At 51.7% G+C, this 15,963-nt stretch overlaps 1 protein-coding gene across 2 annotated transcripts in view; it reads left to right on the top strand.

The window, feature by feature from the left end:
• The window catches only part of RASSF1 (Ras association domain family member 1), a 47,064-nt gene extending 45,058 nt beyond the window's left edge, over nucleotides 1-2,006 (top strand). For both annotated transcript variants that reach the window (XM_073645155.1, XM_073645156.1), the window contains 2 exons: nucleotides 1,221-1,336; nucleotides 1,470-2,006. In XM_073645155.1, the coding sequence (XP_073501256.1) occupies nucleotides 1,221-1,336; nucleotides 1,470-1,616 (263 nt within the window). In that variant the 3' untranslated portion in view covers nucleotides 1,617-2,006. The remainder of the gene's footprint in view (nucleotides 1-1,220; nucleotides 1,337-1,469) is intronic.
• The last annotated feature ends 13,957 nt before the right edge of the window (nucleotides 2,007-15,963 follow it).

A 15,963-nucleotide genomic window follows, 5' to 3' on the forward strand; every position in this document is an offset into this window, starting at 1 on the left:
ACTGATATAACCTCCAGACATTACACCATATGTGACTGATATCAGCCCCTCTTATAACGCTCCAGTACTGATATAACCTCCAGACATTACACCATATGTGACTGATATCAGCCCCTCTTATAACGCTCCAGTACTGATATAACCTCCAGATATTACACCATATGTGACTGATATCAGCCCCTCTTATAACGCTCCAGTACTGATATAACCTCCAGACATTACACCATATGTGACTGATATCAGCCCCTCTTATAACGCTCCAGTACTGATATAACCTCCAGACATTACACCATATGTGACTGATATCAGCCCCTCTTATAACACTCCAGTACTGATATAACCTCCAGACATTACACCATATGTGACTGATATCAGCCCCTCTTATAACGCTCCAGTACTGATATAACCTCCAGACATTACACCATATGTGACTGATATCAGCCCCTCTTATAACGCTCCAGTACTGATATAACCTCCAGATATTACACCATATGTGACTGATATCAGCCCCTCTTATAACGCTCCAGTACTGATATAACCTCCAGACATTACACCATATGTGACTGATATCAGCCCCTCTTATAACACTCCAGTACTGATATAACCTCCAGACATTACACCATATGTGACTGATATCAGCCCCTCTTATAACACTCCAGTACTGATATAACCTCCAGACATTACACCATATGTGACTGATATCAGCCCCTCTTATAACGCTCCAGTACTGATATAACCTCCAGATATTACACCATATGTGACTGATATCAGCCCCTCTTATAACGCTCCAGTACTGATATAACCTCCAGACATTACACCATATGTGACTGATATCAGCCCCTCTTATAACGCTCCAGTACTGATATAACCTCCAGACATTACACCATATGTGACTGATATCAGCCTCTTATAACGCTCCAGTACTGATATAACCTCCAGACATTACATCATATGTGACTGATATCAGCCTCTTATAACGCTCCAGTACTGATATAACCTCCAGACATTACACCATATGTGACTGATATCAGCCCCTCTTATAACGCTCCATTACTGATATAACCTCCAGACATTACATCATATGTGACTGATATCAGCCTCTTATAACGCTCCAGTACTGATATAACCTCCAGACATTACACCATATGTGACTGATATCAGCCTCTTATAACGCTCCAGCACTGATATAACATCTGCACTGATAATACCATTTCTTGCAGTCTGTATGCGGAGACTCTCTGATGATGAGGAGCCGTTAAGGTTGCGTCTGCTATCGGGGCCGTGTGAGAAGATTCTAAGTTTCATTCTGAAGGAGAACGAGACTGGTGAAGTGAATGTAAGTTGCGGCTCTGCCTGCTTTTTTGTCGGCTCTGCCTGCTTTTTGTCGGCTCTGCCTGCTTTTGTCGGCTGTCTCTGTGGCTTCTTCTGTGCTGCGCTCTTGTTGCATTGACCCCGTCTCTCCCTCGCAGTGGGACGCCTTCAGCATGCCGGAGCTGCAGAACTTCCTGCGTATTCTTCAGCGTGAGGAAGAGGAGCACATGCGGCAGATTGTGCAGCGCTACGCCCGTTGCCGGCAGCAGATGCAGGAGGCTCTTGTGTCACGGACCCCTGGTTGAAACACCATGCGTACCCCTAAAGGAACTGAGCGCATGAAGACTGCACGACTGATCCAGAGGACGCGGTGTGACTGAAGTGTGGGAGCGACGGCCGGGGGCGCAGAGATCTACCCCCGCAGAATACATGTGAGCGAGCGGAAGAGAGAGTGCATCTACAATGGTGGGCAATGACCTGAGGGGACGGGATGAACGTCCCGGCGTAACACGGGCAGGAACCTCAATGTGCGGCTCTGTGACTGCGACCTTCGAGGCTGCGCCGGAGACGCACAGGCGGCTGGGGCTCGTGGTGCAGGTCGGGGGAGGAGGTGCCCGTGCACTGTATGGCCCCGTCTGATTCTACGTATTTGTGTTTCTGGCACTAATAAAGTTTTGTGCTACTTTGTATCCTCAGTTTCCTTTTACAGTTTCCTGCTGGTGTATAAATCCTGCTCTGCACAATGGGAGATGTAGGGACGATCCCTCTAAACCAGGGGTCTCAAACACGCGGGCCGCATGCACAGACCCCTTGACGATCCCGACCTGGTCCAGGAGGAGCCGCCGACAGCAGCGCTGCATTGCCGCACAGAGACTGTCTCCCAGCACTGCATTTCCAATGCCAGCCGCCGGCCAATCAGAGGCCAGCAGCTGATATCTGCGTGTCGGCGCAGCGAGTATGACGTCATTGCCATATGCAGATATCAGCTGCTGGTCTCTGATTGGCCGGCGGCTGACATTGAAAATGCAGTGCTGGGAGACAGTCTGTGTGCGGCAATGCAGCGCTGCTGTCGGCGGCTCCTCCTGGACCAGGTCGGGATCGTCAAGGGGTCTGTGCCTGCGGGCGACATCTGCAGGAAGGACGCCGAGGGAACGGAGGACAGGTGAGAATCATCTTTTTTTTTTTTTCTATTTTATGTGTGTGAAGAACAGGGGGCACATAGCCACAAGATGGGGACCTGGATGGGGCACATAGCCACAAGATGGGGACCTGGATGAGGCACATAGCCACAAGATGGGGACCTGGATGAGGCACAGAGCCACAAGATGGGGACCTGGATGGGGCACAGAGCCACAAGAGGGGACCTGGATGGGGCACAGAGCCACAAGAGGGGACCTGGATGAGGCACATAGCCACAAGAGGGGACCTGGATGAGGCACATAGCCACAGGACGGGGACCTGGATGGGGCACATTAGTACAAGATGGGCGCCAGGATGGGGAACGTTACTACAAGATGTTTTCCATTATTACTATATGATGCTAATTGTAAGACAATATTACTGTATGTGGCCAATTGGGGGAAATAAAATTGTATAAAAAATAAAATAAAGCATGAAAAAATATTGGGCACTAAAAATGCTGTTTTATATGTAAACTAAAGTAAACACAAAAAAGTGCACGTTTATTATCGCCACATCCATAACGACCCAGGCCATAAAAAAATAAACACGGCAAAAATGTTCAAAAGGTTTATACAAAAAAAAATGGTATCACTAAAAATGTCACATTGAACAAAGAATGCGGCCCCCCAAATTCAAATTTTTTCCATGTGCGGCCCATATACCCAGCCGAGTTTGAGACCCCTGCTCTAAACCTTCCACCATTATTCTGGTGTAGAAGCTTTGAAAAGTTGCAAAATTTAGGTGCAAATTGAAGTTGCTCCTAAACTTTGATTTCTGGTGTTTTCGCGCCAGTTTCTCCCAACTCCAATAAAATGGGTGAAGTGGGGGCAGGGTGGTCTCTGCTCATCTAATTCATGACGAGCGGCGGCGTTCACTGCGCCAAAAATCCTTAGGGCAATACAAGCCCAGGCACCACAGCTCTGGTTTCCCTGGCGTTTTGTTTCGCCAGCAATCCGTCTGCGGAAGGTCGAAATGGTACGACCGAAACGTTACTTTATGGATCACATCTGCATGACTAAATCAACGTTTATTACAAATTAGAGTGCCGAATCTATTTCTCTATGTAACAGCAGAATAGTGACCGCAGCTCTGGAGGATAAGACCTGATGTAACAGCAGAATAGTGACCGCAGCTCTGGAGGATAAGACCTGATGTAATAGCAGAATAGTGACCGCAGCTCTGGAGGATAAGACATGACACAGGATTGTGGCAGTAGAAATGACCTGATTATTTGTAGATTTACGCTGTGGACAGGCGCGGACTGGACGGCTGCAGTAATGACACTTGGTAAGATCTCCCTTTCCTGTCACTGGCGATGCAGAGTATTGCATCATGTTCTGCCACGGTTGAGTCATTTCCTGCAGATGGGGGACGGTTTATTCAGAGAAAATGTTATTCAATGTGAATCATATCCTTATTTCATTTAAAGGTACAGCGTCCTCGTTATCGCTAGGATCTTCTTGTAGTTTAATGTTATCTCAGATAGGAAACCAAAATCAGAAGTGAATAAAGAGCGCCCCCAAACCACAGGCTCTGCTGGGTACTGCAGGGCAGTGTAAGTTTTAAGACTGAAAGAGATTTTGCTTTTCACATTTTGCCCCTTTTAGTATTTTCGCTCTTTTAGTTGCTGTTTCTATGGTTACTGACGGATAATTGTAAACATTCCGTCCTTTGTTACAGTTTATTGATAAATCCAAGAAGTTTCTGTGATGCCCCAATATTCCACGCTCCTGGCCCCCCTCGGGTCTCCACGCTCCTGGCCCCCCTCGGGTCTCCACGCTCCTGGCCCCCCTCGGGTCTCCACGCTCCTGGCCCCCCTCGGGTCTCCACGCTCCTGGCCCCCCTCGGTCAGGAGACCTGCAGCCTTGCCAGATGAAGTTGGAGATACTTGGAGAAATGTCTTCAGGAGTTGCAGCAGGCATGCCCGGGATATTCAGCTGACAATCCCCTGGGTCCATCGATGGGGTTTGCTGTTCTTCCTTGTCCTTCTGGGCAATTGCTGGAATGGGTAGAGGACGCCGCTCTGCTACCGGTGGGCCGCTTCCAAGTTCGGAAGTTGGGGCCGGAAGTGACGTAGCACGACACAGGCGCATCCTGATCTTTCCATTGGAAGAAAGGTTCTTTCTGCGGTGGTCCCTCCCAGGGACTTCTTCTATTTTAGTCTCTCCGCATGTTGCTGTCAGGGTGTAGGAAAAAGATAATTACCAGTAATTGGATTTTCCCGAACCATCACTGCACTGTGCTTATTACCTTTCTTGGATTTCTGGTGGAAGAATGTCTTCACTCGTAATGTGTGGGGGCTTCTCATCCATGGAGGGGATCACAAACAATGTGTCGGGCCTTTTCATCCACGAAGACCAGGTCACAAAATAAAAGTGAGAACCAAGTGGTCATGCAACAAATAATGGACATTCTGGGTCCTCGGCTGGAAACTTCCAGATCTCCCATTGAGAACCTGCAGTCAATCCTCAAAACGCAACAAAACCCAGCTCTGATAAGACGAGAACGGGCGGCCATCAGTCAGGATCTGACCAGAAGACAATATCCAGCCGCCGGGGGAAAGGGCAGGAGTGTGGAGAATATAGTATCGGGGAGATACAGACAGGACTGCGCTGTGCGGCCTTGTGTATATAGTATCAGGGGGAGTGCGGGGGGATACAGACAGGACTGCGCTGTGCGGCCTTGTATATATAGTATCAGGGGGAGTGCGGGGGAGATACAGACAGGACTGTGCTGTGCGGCCTTGTATATATAGTATCAGGGGGAGTGCGGGGGAGATACAGACAGGACTGTGCTGTGTGGCCTTGTATATATAGTATCAGGGGGAGTGCGGGGGAGATACAGACAGGACTGTGCTGTGCGGCCTTGTATATATAGTATCAGGGGGAGTGCGGGGGAGATACAGACAGGACTGTGCTGTGTGGCCTTGTATATATAGTATCAGGGGGAGTGCGGGGGAGATACAGACAGGACTGCGCTGTGCGGCCTTGTATATATAGTATCAGGGGGAGTGCGGGGGGATACAGACAGGACTGCGCTGTGCGGCCTTGTATATATAGTATCAGGGGGAGTGCGGGGGAGATACAGACAGGACTGTGCTGTGCGGCCTTGTATATATAGTATCAGGGGGAGTGCGGGGGAGATACAGACAGGACTGTGCTGTGTGGCCTTGTATATATAGTATCAGGGGGAGTGCGGGGGAGATACAGACAGGACTGTGCTGTGCGGCCTTGTATATATAGTATCAGGGGGAGTGCGGGGGGATACAGACAGGACTGCGCTGTGCGGCCTTGTATATATAGTATCAGGGGGAGTGCGGGGGAGATACAGACAGGACTGTGCTGTGCGGCCTTGTATATATAGTATCAGGGGGAGTGCGGGGGAGATACAGACAGGACTGTGCTGTGTGGCCTTGTATATATAGTATCAGGGGGAGTGCGGGGGAGATACAGACAGGACTGTGCTGTGCGGCCTTGTATATATAGTATCAGGGGGAGTGCGGGGGAGATACAGACAGGACTGTGCTGTGTGGCCTTGTATATATAGTATCAGGGGGAGTGCGGGGGAGATACAGACAGGACTGTGCTGTGCGGCCTTGTATATATAGTATCACGGGGAGTGCGGGGGAGATACAGACAGGACTGCGCTGTGCGGCCTTGTATATATAGTATCAGGGGGAGTGCTGGGGAGATACAGACAGGACTGTGCTGTGCGGCCTTGTATATATAGTATCAGGGGGAGTGCGGGGGAGATACAGACAGGACTATGCTGTGCGGCCTTGTATATATAGTATCAGGGGGAGTGCAGGGGAGATACAGACAGGACTATGCTGTGCGGCCTTGTATATATAGTATCAGGGGGAGTGCGGGGGAGATACAGACAGGACTGTGCTGTGCGGCCTTGTATATATAGTATCAGGGGGAGTGCGGGGGAGATACAGACAGGACTGTGCTGTGTGGCCTTGTATATATAGTATCAGGGGGAGTGCGGGGGAGATACAGACAGGACTGTGCTGTGTGGCCTTGTATATATAGTATCAGGGGGAGTGCGGGGGAGATACAGACAGGACTGTGAGTGCGGCCTTGTATATATAGTATCAGGGGGAGTGCGGGGGAGATACAGACAGGACTGTGCTGTGCGGCCTTGTATATATAGTATCAGGGGGAGTTCTGGAGAAATACAGGCAGGACTGTGCTGTGCGGCCTTGTATATATAGTATCAGGGGGAGTGCGGGGGAGATACAGACAGGACTGTGCTGTGCGGCCTTGTATATATAGTATCAGGGGGAGTGCGGGGGAGATACAGACAGGACTGTGCTGTGCGGCCTTGTATATATAGTATCACGGGGAGTGCGGGGGAGATACAGACAGGACTGCGCTGTGCGGCCTTGTATATATAGTATCAGGGGGAGTGCTGGGGAGATACAGACAGGACTGTGCTGTGCGGCCTTGTATATATAGTATCAGGGGGAGTGCGGGGGAGATACAGACAGGACTGTGCTGTGCAGCCTTGTATATATAGTATCAGGGGGGAGTGCAGGGGAGATACAGACAGGACTATGCTGTGCGGCCTTGTATATATAGTATCAGGGGGAGTGCGGGGGAGATACAGACAGGACTGCGCTGTGCGGCCTTGTATATATAGTATCAGGGGGAGGGCGGAGGAGATACAGACAGGACTGTGCTGTGCGGCCTTGTATATATAGTATCAGGGGGAGTGCGGGGGAGATACAGACAGGACTGTGCTGTGTGGCCTTGTATATATAGTATCAGGGGGAGTGCGGGGGAGATACAGACAGGACTGTGCTGTGTGGCCTTGTATATATAGTATCAGGGGGAGTGCGGGGGAGATACAGACAGGACTGTGCTGTGCGGCCTTGTATATATAGTATCAGGGGGAGTGCGGGGGAGATACAGACAGGACTGTGCTGTGTGGCCTTGTATATATAGTATCAGGGGGAGTGCGGGGGAGATACAGACAGGACTGTGCTGTGTGGCCTTGTATATATAGTATCAGGGGGAGTGCGGGGGAGATACAGACAGGACTGTGAGTGCGGCCTTGTATATATAGTATCAGAGGGAGTTCTGGAGAAATACAGACAGGACTGTGCTGTGCGGCCTTGTATATATAGTATCAGGGGGAGTGCGGGGGAGATACAGACAGGACTTTGCTGTGCAGCCTTGTATATATAGTATCAGGGGGGAGTGCGGGGGAGATACAGACAGGACTGTGCTGTGCAGCCTTGTATATATAGTATCAGGGGGGAGTGCAGGGGAGATACAGACAGGACTGTGCTGTGCGGCCTTGTATGTATAGTATCAGGGGGAGTGCGGGGGAGATACAGACAGGACTGTGCTGTGTGGCCTTGTATATATAGTATCAGGGGGAGTGCGGGGGAGATACAGACAGGACTGTGCTGTGCGGCCTTGTATATATAGTATCAGGGGGAGTGCGGGGGAGATACAGACAGCACTGTGCTGTGTGGCCTTGTATATATAGTATCAGGGGGAGTGCGGGGGAGATACAGACAGGACTGTGCTGTGCGGCCTTGTATATATAGTATCAGAGGGAGTGCGGGGGAGATACAGACAGGACTGCGCTGTGCGGCCTTGTATATATAGTATCAGGGGGAGTGCGGGGGAGATACAGACAGGACTGCGCTCTGAGGCCTTGTATATATAGTATCAGGGGGAGTGCGGGGGAGATACAGACAGGACTGCGCTCTGAGGCCTTGTATATATAGTATCAGAGGGAGTGCGGGGGAGATACAGACAGGACTGCGCTGTGCGGCCTTGTATATATAGTATCAGGGGGAGTGCGGGGGAGATACAGACAGGACTGCGCTGTGCGGCCTTGTATATATAGTATCAGAGGGAGTTCTGGAGAAATACAGACAGGACTTTGCTGTGCGGCCTTGTATATATAGTATCAGGGGGAGTGCAGGGGAGATACAGACAGGACTGTGCTGTGCAGCCTTGTATATATAGTATCAGGGGGGAGTGCGGGGGAGATACAGACAGGACTGTGCTGTGCAGCCTTGTATATATAGTATCAGGGGGGAGTGCAGGGGAGATACAGACAGGACTGTGCTGTGCGGCCTTGTATATATAGTATCAGGGGGAGTGCGGGGGAGATACAGACAGGACTGTGCTGTGTGGCCTTGTATATATAGTATCAGGGGGAGTGCGGGGGAGATACAGACAGGACTGTGCTGTGTGGCCTTGTATATATAGTATCAGGGGGAGTGCGGGGGAGATACAGACAGAACTGTGCTGTGCGGCCTTGTATATATAGTATCACGGGGAGTGCGGGGGAGATACAGACAGGACTGTGCTGTGCAGCCTTGTATATATAGTATCAGGGGGGAGTGCGGGGGAGATACAGACAGGACTGTGCTGTGCAGCCTTGTATATATAGTATCAGGGGGAGTGCGGGGGAGATACAGACAGGACTATGCTGTGCGGCCTTGTATATATATTATCAGGGGGAGTGCTGGGGAAATACAGACAGGACTGTGCTGTGCGGCCTTGTATATATAGTATCAGGGGGAGTGCGGGGGAGATACAGACAGGACTGTGCTGTGCAGCCTTGTATATATAGTATCAGGGGGGAGTACAGGGGAGATACAGACAGGACTATGCTGTGCGGCCTTGTATATATAGTATCAGGGGGAGTGCGGGGGAGATACAGACAGGACTGTGCTGTGCGGCCTTGTATATATAGTATCAGAGGGAGTTCTGGAGAAATACAGACAGGACTTTGCTGTGCGGCCTTGTATATATAGTATCAGGGGGGAGTGCGGGGGAGATACAGACAGGACTGTGCTGTGCGGCCTTGTATATATAGTATCAGAGGGAGTTCTGGAGAAATACAGACAGGACTTTGCTGTGCGGCCTTGTATATATAGTATCAGGGGGAGTGCGGGGGAGATACAGACAGGACTGTGCTGTGCAGCCTTGTATATATAGTATCAGGGGGGAGTGCAGGGGAGATACAGACAGGACTGTGCTGTGCGGCCTTGTATGTATAGTATCAGGGGGAGTGCGGGGGAGATACAGACAGGACTGTGCTGTGTGGCCTTGTATATATAGTATCAGGGGGAGTGCGTGGGAGATACAGACAGGACTGTGCTGTGCGGCCTTGTATATATAGTATCAGGGGGAGTGCGGGGGAGATACAGACAGGACTGTGCTGTGTGGCCTTGTATATATAGTATCAGGGGGAGTGCGGGGGAGATACAGACAGGACTGTGCTGTGCGGCCTTGTATATATAGTATCAGGGGGAGTGCGGGGGAGATACAGACAGGACTGCGCTGTGCGGCCTTGTATATAAAGTATCAGGGGGAGTGCGGGGGAGATACAGACAGGACTGTGCTGTGTGGCCTTGTATATATAGTATCAGGGGGAGTGCGGGGGAGATACAGACAGGACTGCGCTGTGCGGCCTTGTATATATAGTATCAGGGGGAGTGCGGGGGAGATACAGACAGGACTGCGCTGTGCGGCCTTGTATATATAGTATCAGGGGGAGTGCGGGGGAGATACAGACAGGACTGTGCTGTGCGGCCTTGTATATATAGTATCAGGGGGAGTGCGGGGGAGATACAGACAGGACTGCGCTGTGCGGCCTTGTATATATAGTATCAGGGGGAGTGCGGGGGAGATACAGACAGGACTGCGCTGTGCGGCCTTGTATATATAGTATCAGGGGGAGTGCGGGGGAGATACAGACAGGACTGCGCTGTGCGGCCTTGTATATATAGTATCAGGGGGAGTGCGGGGGAGATACAGACAGGACTGTGCTGTGCGGCCTTGTATATATAGTATCAGGGGGAGTGCGGGGGAGATACAGACAGGACTGTGCGGCCTTGTATATATAGTATCAGGGGGAGTGCGGGGGAGATACAGACAGGACTGTGCGGCCTTGTATATATAGTATCAGGGGGAGTGCGGCGGAGATACAGACAGGACTATGCTGTGTGGCCTTGTATATATAGTATCAGGGGGAGTGCGGGGGAGATACAGACAGGACTGTGCTGTGCGGCCTTGTATATATAGTATCAGGGGGAGTGTGGGGGAGATACAGACAGGACTGTGCTGTGTGGCCTTGTATATATAGTATCAGGGGGAGTGCGGGGGAGATACAGACAGGACTGTGCTGTGTGGCCTTGTATATATAGTATCAGGGGGAGTGCGGGGGAGATACAGACAGGACTGCGCTGTGCGGCCTTGTATAAATAGTATCAGGCGTAGTGCGGGGGAGATACAGACAGGACTGCGCTGTGCGGCCTTGTATATATAGTATCAGGGGGAGTGCGGAGGAGATACAGACAGGACTGTGCTGTGCGGCCTTGTATATATAGTATCAGGGGGAGTGCAGGGGAGATACAGACAGGACTGTGCTGTGCGGCCTTGTATAAATAGTATCAGGCGTAGTGCGGGGGAGATACAGACAGGACTATGCTGTGCGGCCTTGTATATATAGTATCAGGGGGAGTGCAGGGGAGATACAGACAGGACTGTGCTGTGCGGCCTTGTATAAATAGTATCAGGCGTAGTGCGGGGGAGATACAGACAGGACTGTGCTGTGCGGCCTTGTATATATAGTATCAGGGGGAGTGCGGGGGAGATGCAGACAGGACTGCGCTGTGTGGCCTTGTATATATATTATCAGGGGGAGTGCGGGGGAGATACAGACAGGACTGTGCTGTGCGGCCTTGTATATATAGTATCAGGGTGAGTGCGGGGGAGATACAGACAGGACTGTGCGGCCTTGTATATATAGTATCAGGGGGAGTGCGGGGGAGATACAGACAGGACTGTGCTGTGCGGCCTTGTATATATAGAATCAGGGGGAGTGCGGGGGAGATACAGACACGACTGTGCTGTGTGGCCTTGTATATATAGTATCAGCGGGAGTGCGGGGGAGATACAGACAGGACTGTGCTGTGCGGCCTTGTATATATATTATCAGGGGGAGTGCGGGGGAGATACAGACAGGACTGCGCTGTGCAGCCTTGTATATATAGTATCAGAGGGAGTGCTGGAGAAATACAGACAGGACTTTGCTGTGCGGCCTTGTATATAAAGTATCAGGGGGAGTGCGGGGGAGATACAGACAGGACTGTGCTGTGTGGCCTTGTATATATAGTATCAGGGGGAGTGCGGGGGAGATACAGACAGGACTGCTCTGTGCGGCCTTGTATATATAGTATCAGGGGAAGTGCGGGGGAGATACAGACAGGACTGTGCTGTGTGGCCTTGTATATATAGTATCAGGGGGAGTGCGGGGGAGATACAGACAGGACTGTGCTGTGCGGCCTTGTATATATAGTATCAGGGGGAGTGCGGGGGAGATACAGACAGGACTGCGCTGTGCGGCCTTGTATATATAGTATCAGGGGGAGTGCGGGGGAGATACAGACAGGACTGCGCTGTGTGGCCTTGTATATATAGTATCAGGGGGAGTGCGGGGGAGATACAGACAGGACTGCGCTGTGCGGCCTTGTATATATAGTATCAGGGGGAGTGCGGGGGAGATACAGACAGGACTGTGCTGTGCGGCCTTGTATATATAGTATCAGGGGGAGTGCGGGGGAGATACAGACAGGACTGCGCTGTGCGGCCTTGTATATATAGTATCAGGGGGAGTGCGGGTAGATACAGACAGGACTGCGCTGTGTGGCCTTGTATATATATTATCAGGGGGAGTGCGGGGGAGATACAGACAGGACTGTGCTGTGTGGCCTTGTATATATAGTATCAGGGGGAGTGCGGGGGAGATACAGACAGGACTGTGCGGCCTTGTATATATAGTATCAGGGGGAGTGCGGGGGAGATACAGACAGGACTGCGCTGTGCAGCCTTGTATATATAGTATCAGCGGGAGTGCGGGGGAGATACAGACAGGACTGTGCTGTGCGGCCTTGTATATATATTATCAGGGGGAGTGCGGGGGAGATACAGACAGGACTGCGCTGTGCAGCCTTGTATATATAGTATCAGAGGGAGTGCTGGAGAAATACAGACAGGACTTTGCTGTGCGGCCTTGTATATAAAGTATCAGGGGGAGTGCGGGGGAGATACAGACAGGACTGTGCTGTGTGGCCTTGTATATATAGTATCAGGGGGAGTGCGGGGGAGATACAGACAGGACTGCGCTGTGCGGCCTTGTATATATAGTATCAGGGGGAGTGCGGGGGAGATACAGACAGGACTGCGCTGTGCGGCCTTGTATATATAGTATCAGGGGGAGTGCGGGGGAGATACAGACAGGACTGCGCTGTGCTTCCTTGTATATATAGTATCAGGGGGAGTGCGGGGGAGATACAGACAGGACTGCGCTGTGCGGCCTTGTATATATAGTATCAGGGGGAGTGCGGGGGAGATACAGACAGGACTGCGCTGTACGGCCTTGTATATATAGTATCAGGGGGAGTGCGGGGGAGATACAGACAGGACTGCGCTGTGCGGCCTTGTATATATAGTATCAGGGGGAGTGCGGGGGAGATACAGACAGGACTGCGCTGTGCGGCCTTGTATATATAGTATCAGGGGGAGTGCGGGGGAGATACAGACAGGACTGCGCTGTGCGGCCTTGTATATATAGTATCAGGGGGAGTGCTGGGGAGATACAGACAGGACTGCGCTGTGTGGCCTTGTATATATAGTATCAGGGGGAGTGCGGGGGAGATACAGACAGGACTGTGCTGTGCGGCCTTGTATATATAGTATCAGGGGGAGTGCTGGGGAGATACAGACAGGACTGTGCTGTGCGGCCTTGTATATATAGTATCAGGGGGAGTGCGGGGGAGATACAGACAGGACTGTGCTGTGCGGCCTTGTATATATAGTATCAGGGGGAGTGCGGGGGAGATACAGACAGGACTGCGGTGTGCGGCCTTGTATATATAGTATCAGGGGGAGGGCGGAGGAGATACAGACAGGACTGTGCTGTGCGGCCTTGTATATATAGTATCAGGGGGAGGGCGGAGGAGATACAGACAGGACTCTGCTGTGCGGCCTTGTGTATATACTATCAGGGGGAGGGCGGAGGAGATACAGACAGGACTGTGCTGTGCGGCCTTGTATATATAGTATCAGGGGGAGGGCGGAGGAGATACAGACAGGACTGCGCTGTGCGGCCTTGTATATATAGTATCAGGGGGAGTGCGGGGGAGATACAGACAGGACTGCGCTGTGCGGCCTTGTATATATAGTATCAGGGGGAGTGTGGGGGAGATACAGACAGGACTATGCTGTACGGCCTTGTATATATAGTATCAGGGGGAGTGCGGGGGAGATACAGACAGGACTGCGCTGTGCGGCCTTGTATATATAGTATCAGGGGGAGTGCGGGGGAGATACAGACAGGACTGTGCTGTGCGGCCTTGTATATATAGTATCAGGAGGAGTGCGGGGGAGATACAGACAGGACTGCGCTGTGCGGCCTTGTATATATAGTATCAGGGGGAGTGCGGGGGAGATACAGACAGGACTGCGCTGTGCGGCCTTGTATATATAGTATCAGGGGGAGTGCGGGGGGAGATACAGACAGGACTGTGCTGTGCGGCCTTGTATATATAGTATCAGAGGGAGTGCGGGGGAGATACAGACAGGACTCTGCTGTGTGGCCTTGTATATATAGTATCAGGGGGAGTGCGGGGAGATACAGACAGGACTATGCTGTGTGGCCTTGTATATATAGTATCAGGGGGAGTGCGGGGGGAGATACAGACAGGACTGCGCTGTGTGGCTTTGTGTATATATAGTATCAGGGGGAGTGCGGGGGGAGATACAGACAGAACTGCGCTGTGCGGCCTTGTATATATAGTATCAGGGGGAGTGCAGGGGGATACAGACAGGAATGCGCTGTGCGGCCTTGTATATATAGTATCAGGGGGAGTGCGGGGGAGATACAGACAGGACTGCGCTGTGCGGCCTTGTATATATAGTATCAGGGGGAGTACAGACAGGACTGTGCTGTGCGGCCTTGTATATATAGTATCAGGGGGAGTGCGGGGAGATACAGACAGGACTATGCTGTGTGGCCTTGTATATATAGTATCAGGGGGAGTGCGGGTAGATACAGACAGGACTGCGCTGTGTGGCCTTGTATATATATTATCAGGGGGAGTGCGGGGGAGATACAGACAGGACTGTGCTGTGTGGCCTTGTATATATAGTATCAGGGGGAGTGCGGGGGAGATACAGACAGGACTGTGCGGCCTTGTATATATAGTATCAGGGGGAGTGCGGGGGAGATACAGACAGGACTGCGCTGTGCAGCCTTGTATATATAGTATCAGAGGGAGTGCTGGAGAAATACAGACAGGACTTTGCTGTGCGGCCTTGTATATAAAGTATCAGGGGGAGTGCGGGGGAGATACAGACAGGACTGTGCTGTGTGGCCTTGTATATATAGTATCAGGGGGAGTGCGGGGGAGATACAGACAGGACTGCGCTGTGCGGCCTTGTATATATAGTATCAGGGGGAGTGCGGGGGAGATACAGACAGGACTGCGCTGTGCGGCCTTGTATATATAGTATCAGGGGGAGTGCGGGGGAGATACAGACAGGACTGCGCTGTGCTTCCTTGTATATATAGTATCAGGGGGAGTGCGGGGGAGATACAGACAGGACTGCGCTGTGCGGCCTTGTATATATAGTATCAGGGGGAGTGCGGGGGAGATACAGACAGGACTGCGCTGTACGGCCTTGTATATATAGTATCAGGGGGAGTGCGGGGGAGATACAGACAGGACTGCGCTGTGCGGCCTTGTATATATAGTATCAGGGGGAGTGCGGGGGAGATACAGACAGGACTGCGCTGTGCGGCCTTGTATATATAGTATCAGGGGGAGTGCGGGGGAGATACAGACAGGACTGCGCTGTGCGGCCTTGTATATATAGTATCAGGGGGAGTGCTGGGGAGATACAGACAGGACTGCGCTGTGTGGCCTTGTATATATAGTATCAGGGGGAGTGCGGGGGAGATACAGACAGGACTGTGCTGTGCGGCCTTGTATATATAGTATCAGGGGGAGTGCTGGGGAGATACAGACAGGACTGTGCTGTGCGGCCTTGTATATATAGTATCAGGGGGAGTGCGGGGGAGATACAGACAGGACTGTGCTGTGCGGCCTTGTATATATAGTATCAGGGGGAGTGCGGGGGAGATACAGACAGGACTGTGCTGTGCGGCCTTGTATATATAGTATCAGGGGGAGGGCGGAGGAGATACAGACAGGACTCTGCTGTGCGGCCTTGTGTATATACTATCAGGGGGAGGGCGGAGGAGATACAGACAGGACTGTGCTGTGCGGCCTTGTATATATAGTATCAGGGGGAGGGCGGAGGAGATACAGACAGGACTGCGCTGTGCGGCCTTGTATATATAGTATCAGGGGGAGTGCGGGGGAGATACAGACAGGACTGCGCTGTGCGGCCTTGTATATATAGTATCAGGGGG

The sequence above is a fragment of the Phyllobates terribilis genome, unplaced genomic scaffold, assembly GCF_046119375.1.
Source record: "Phyllobates terribilis strain yellow unplaced genomic scaffold, ASM4611937v1 Scaffold_8__6_contigs__length_399053987, whole genome shotgun sequence".
Classification (NCBI taxonomy): domain Eukaryota; kingdom Metazoa; phylum Chordata; class Amphibia; order Anura; family Dendrobatidae; genus Phyllobates; species Phyllobates terribilis.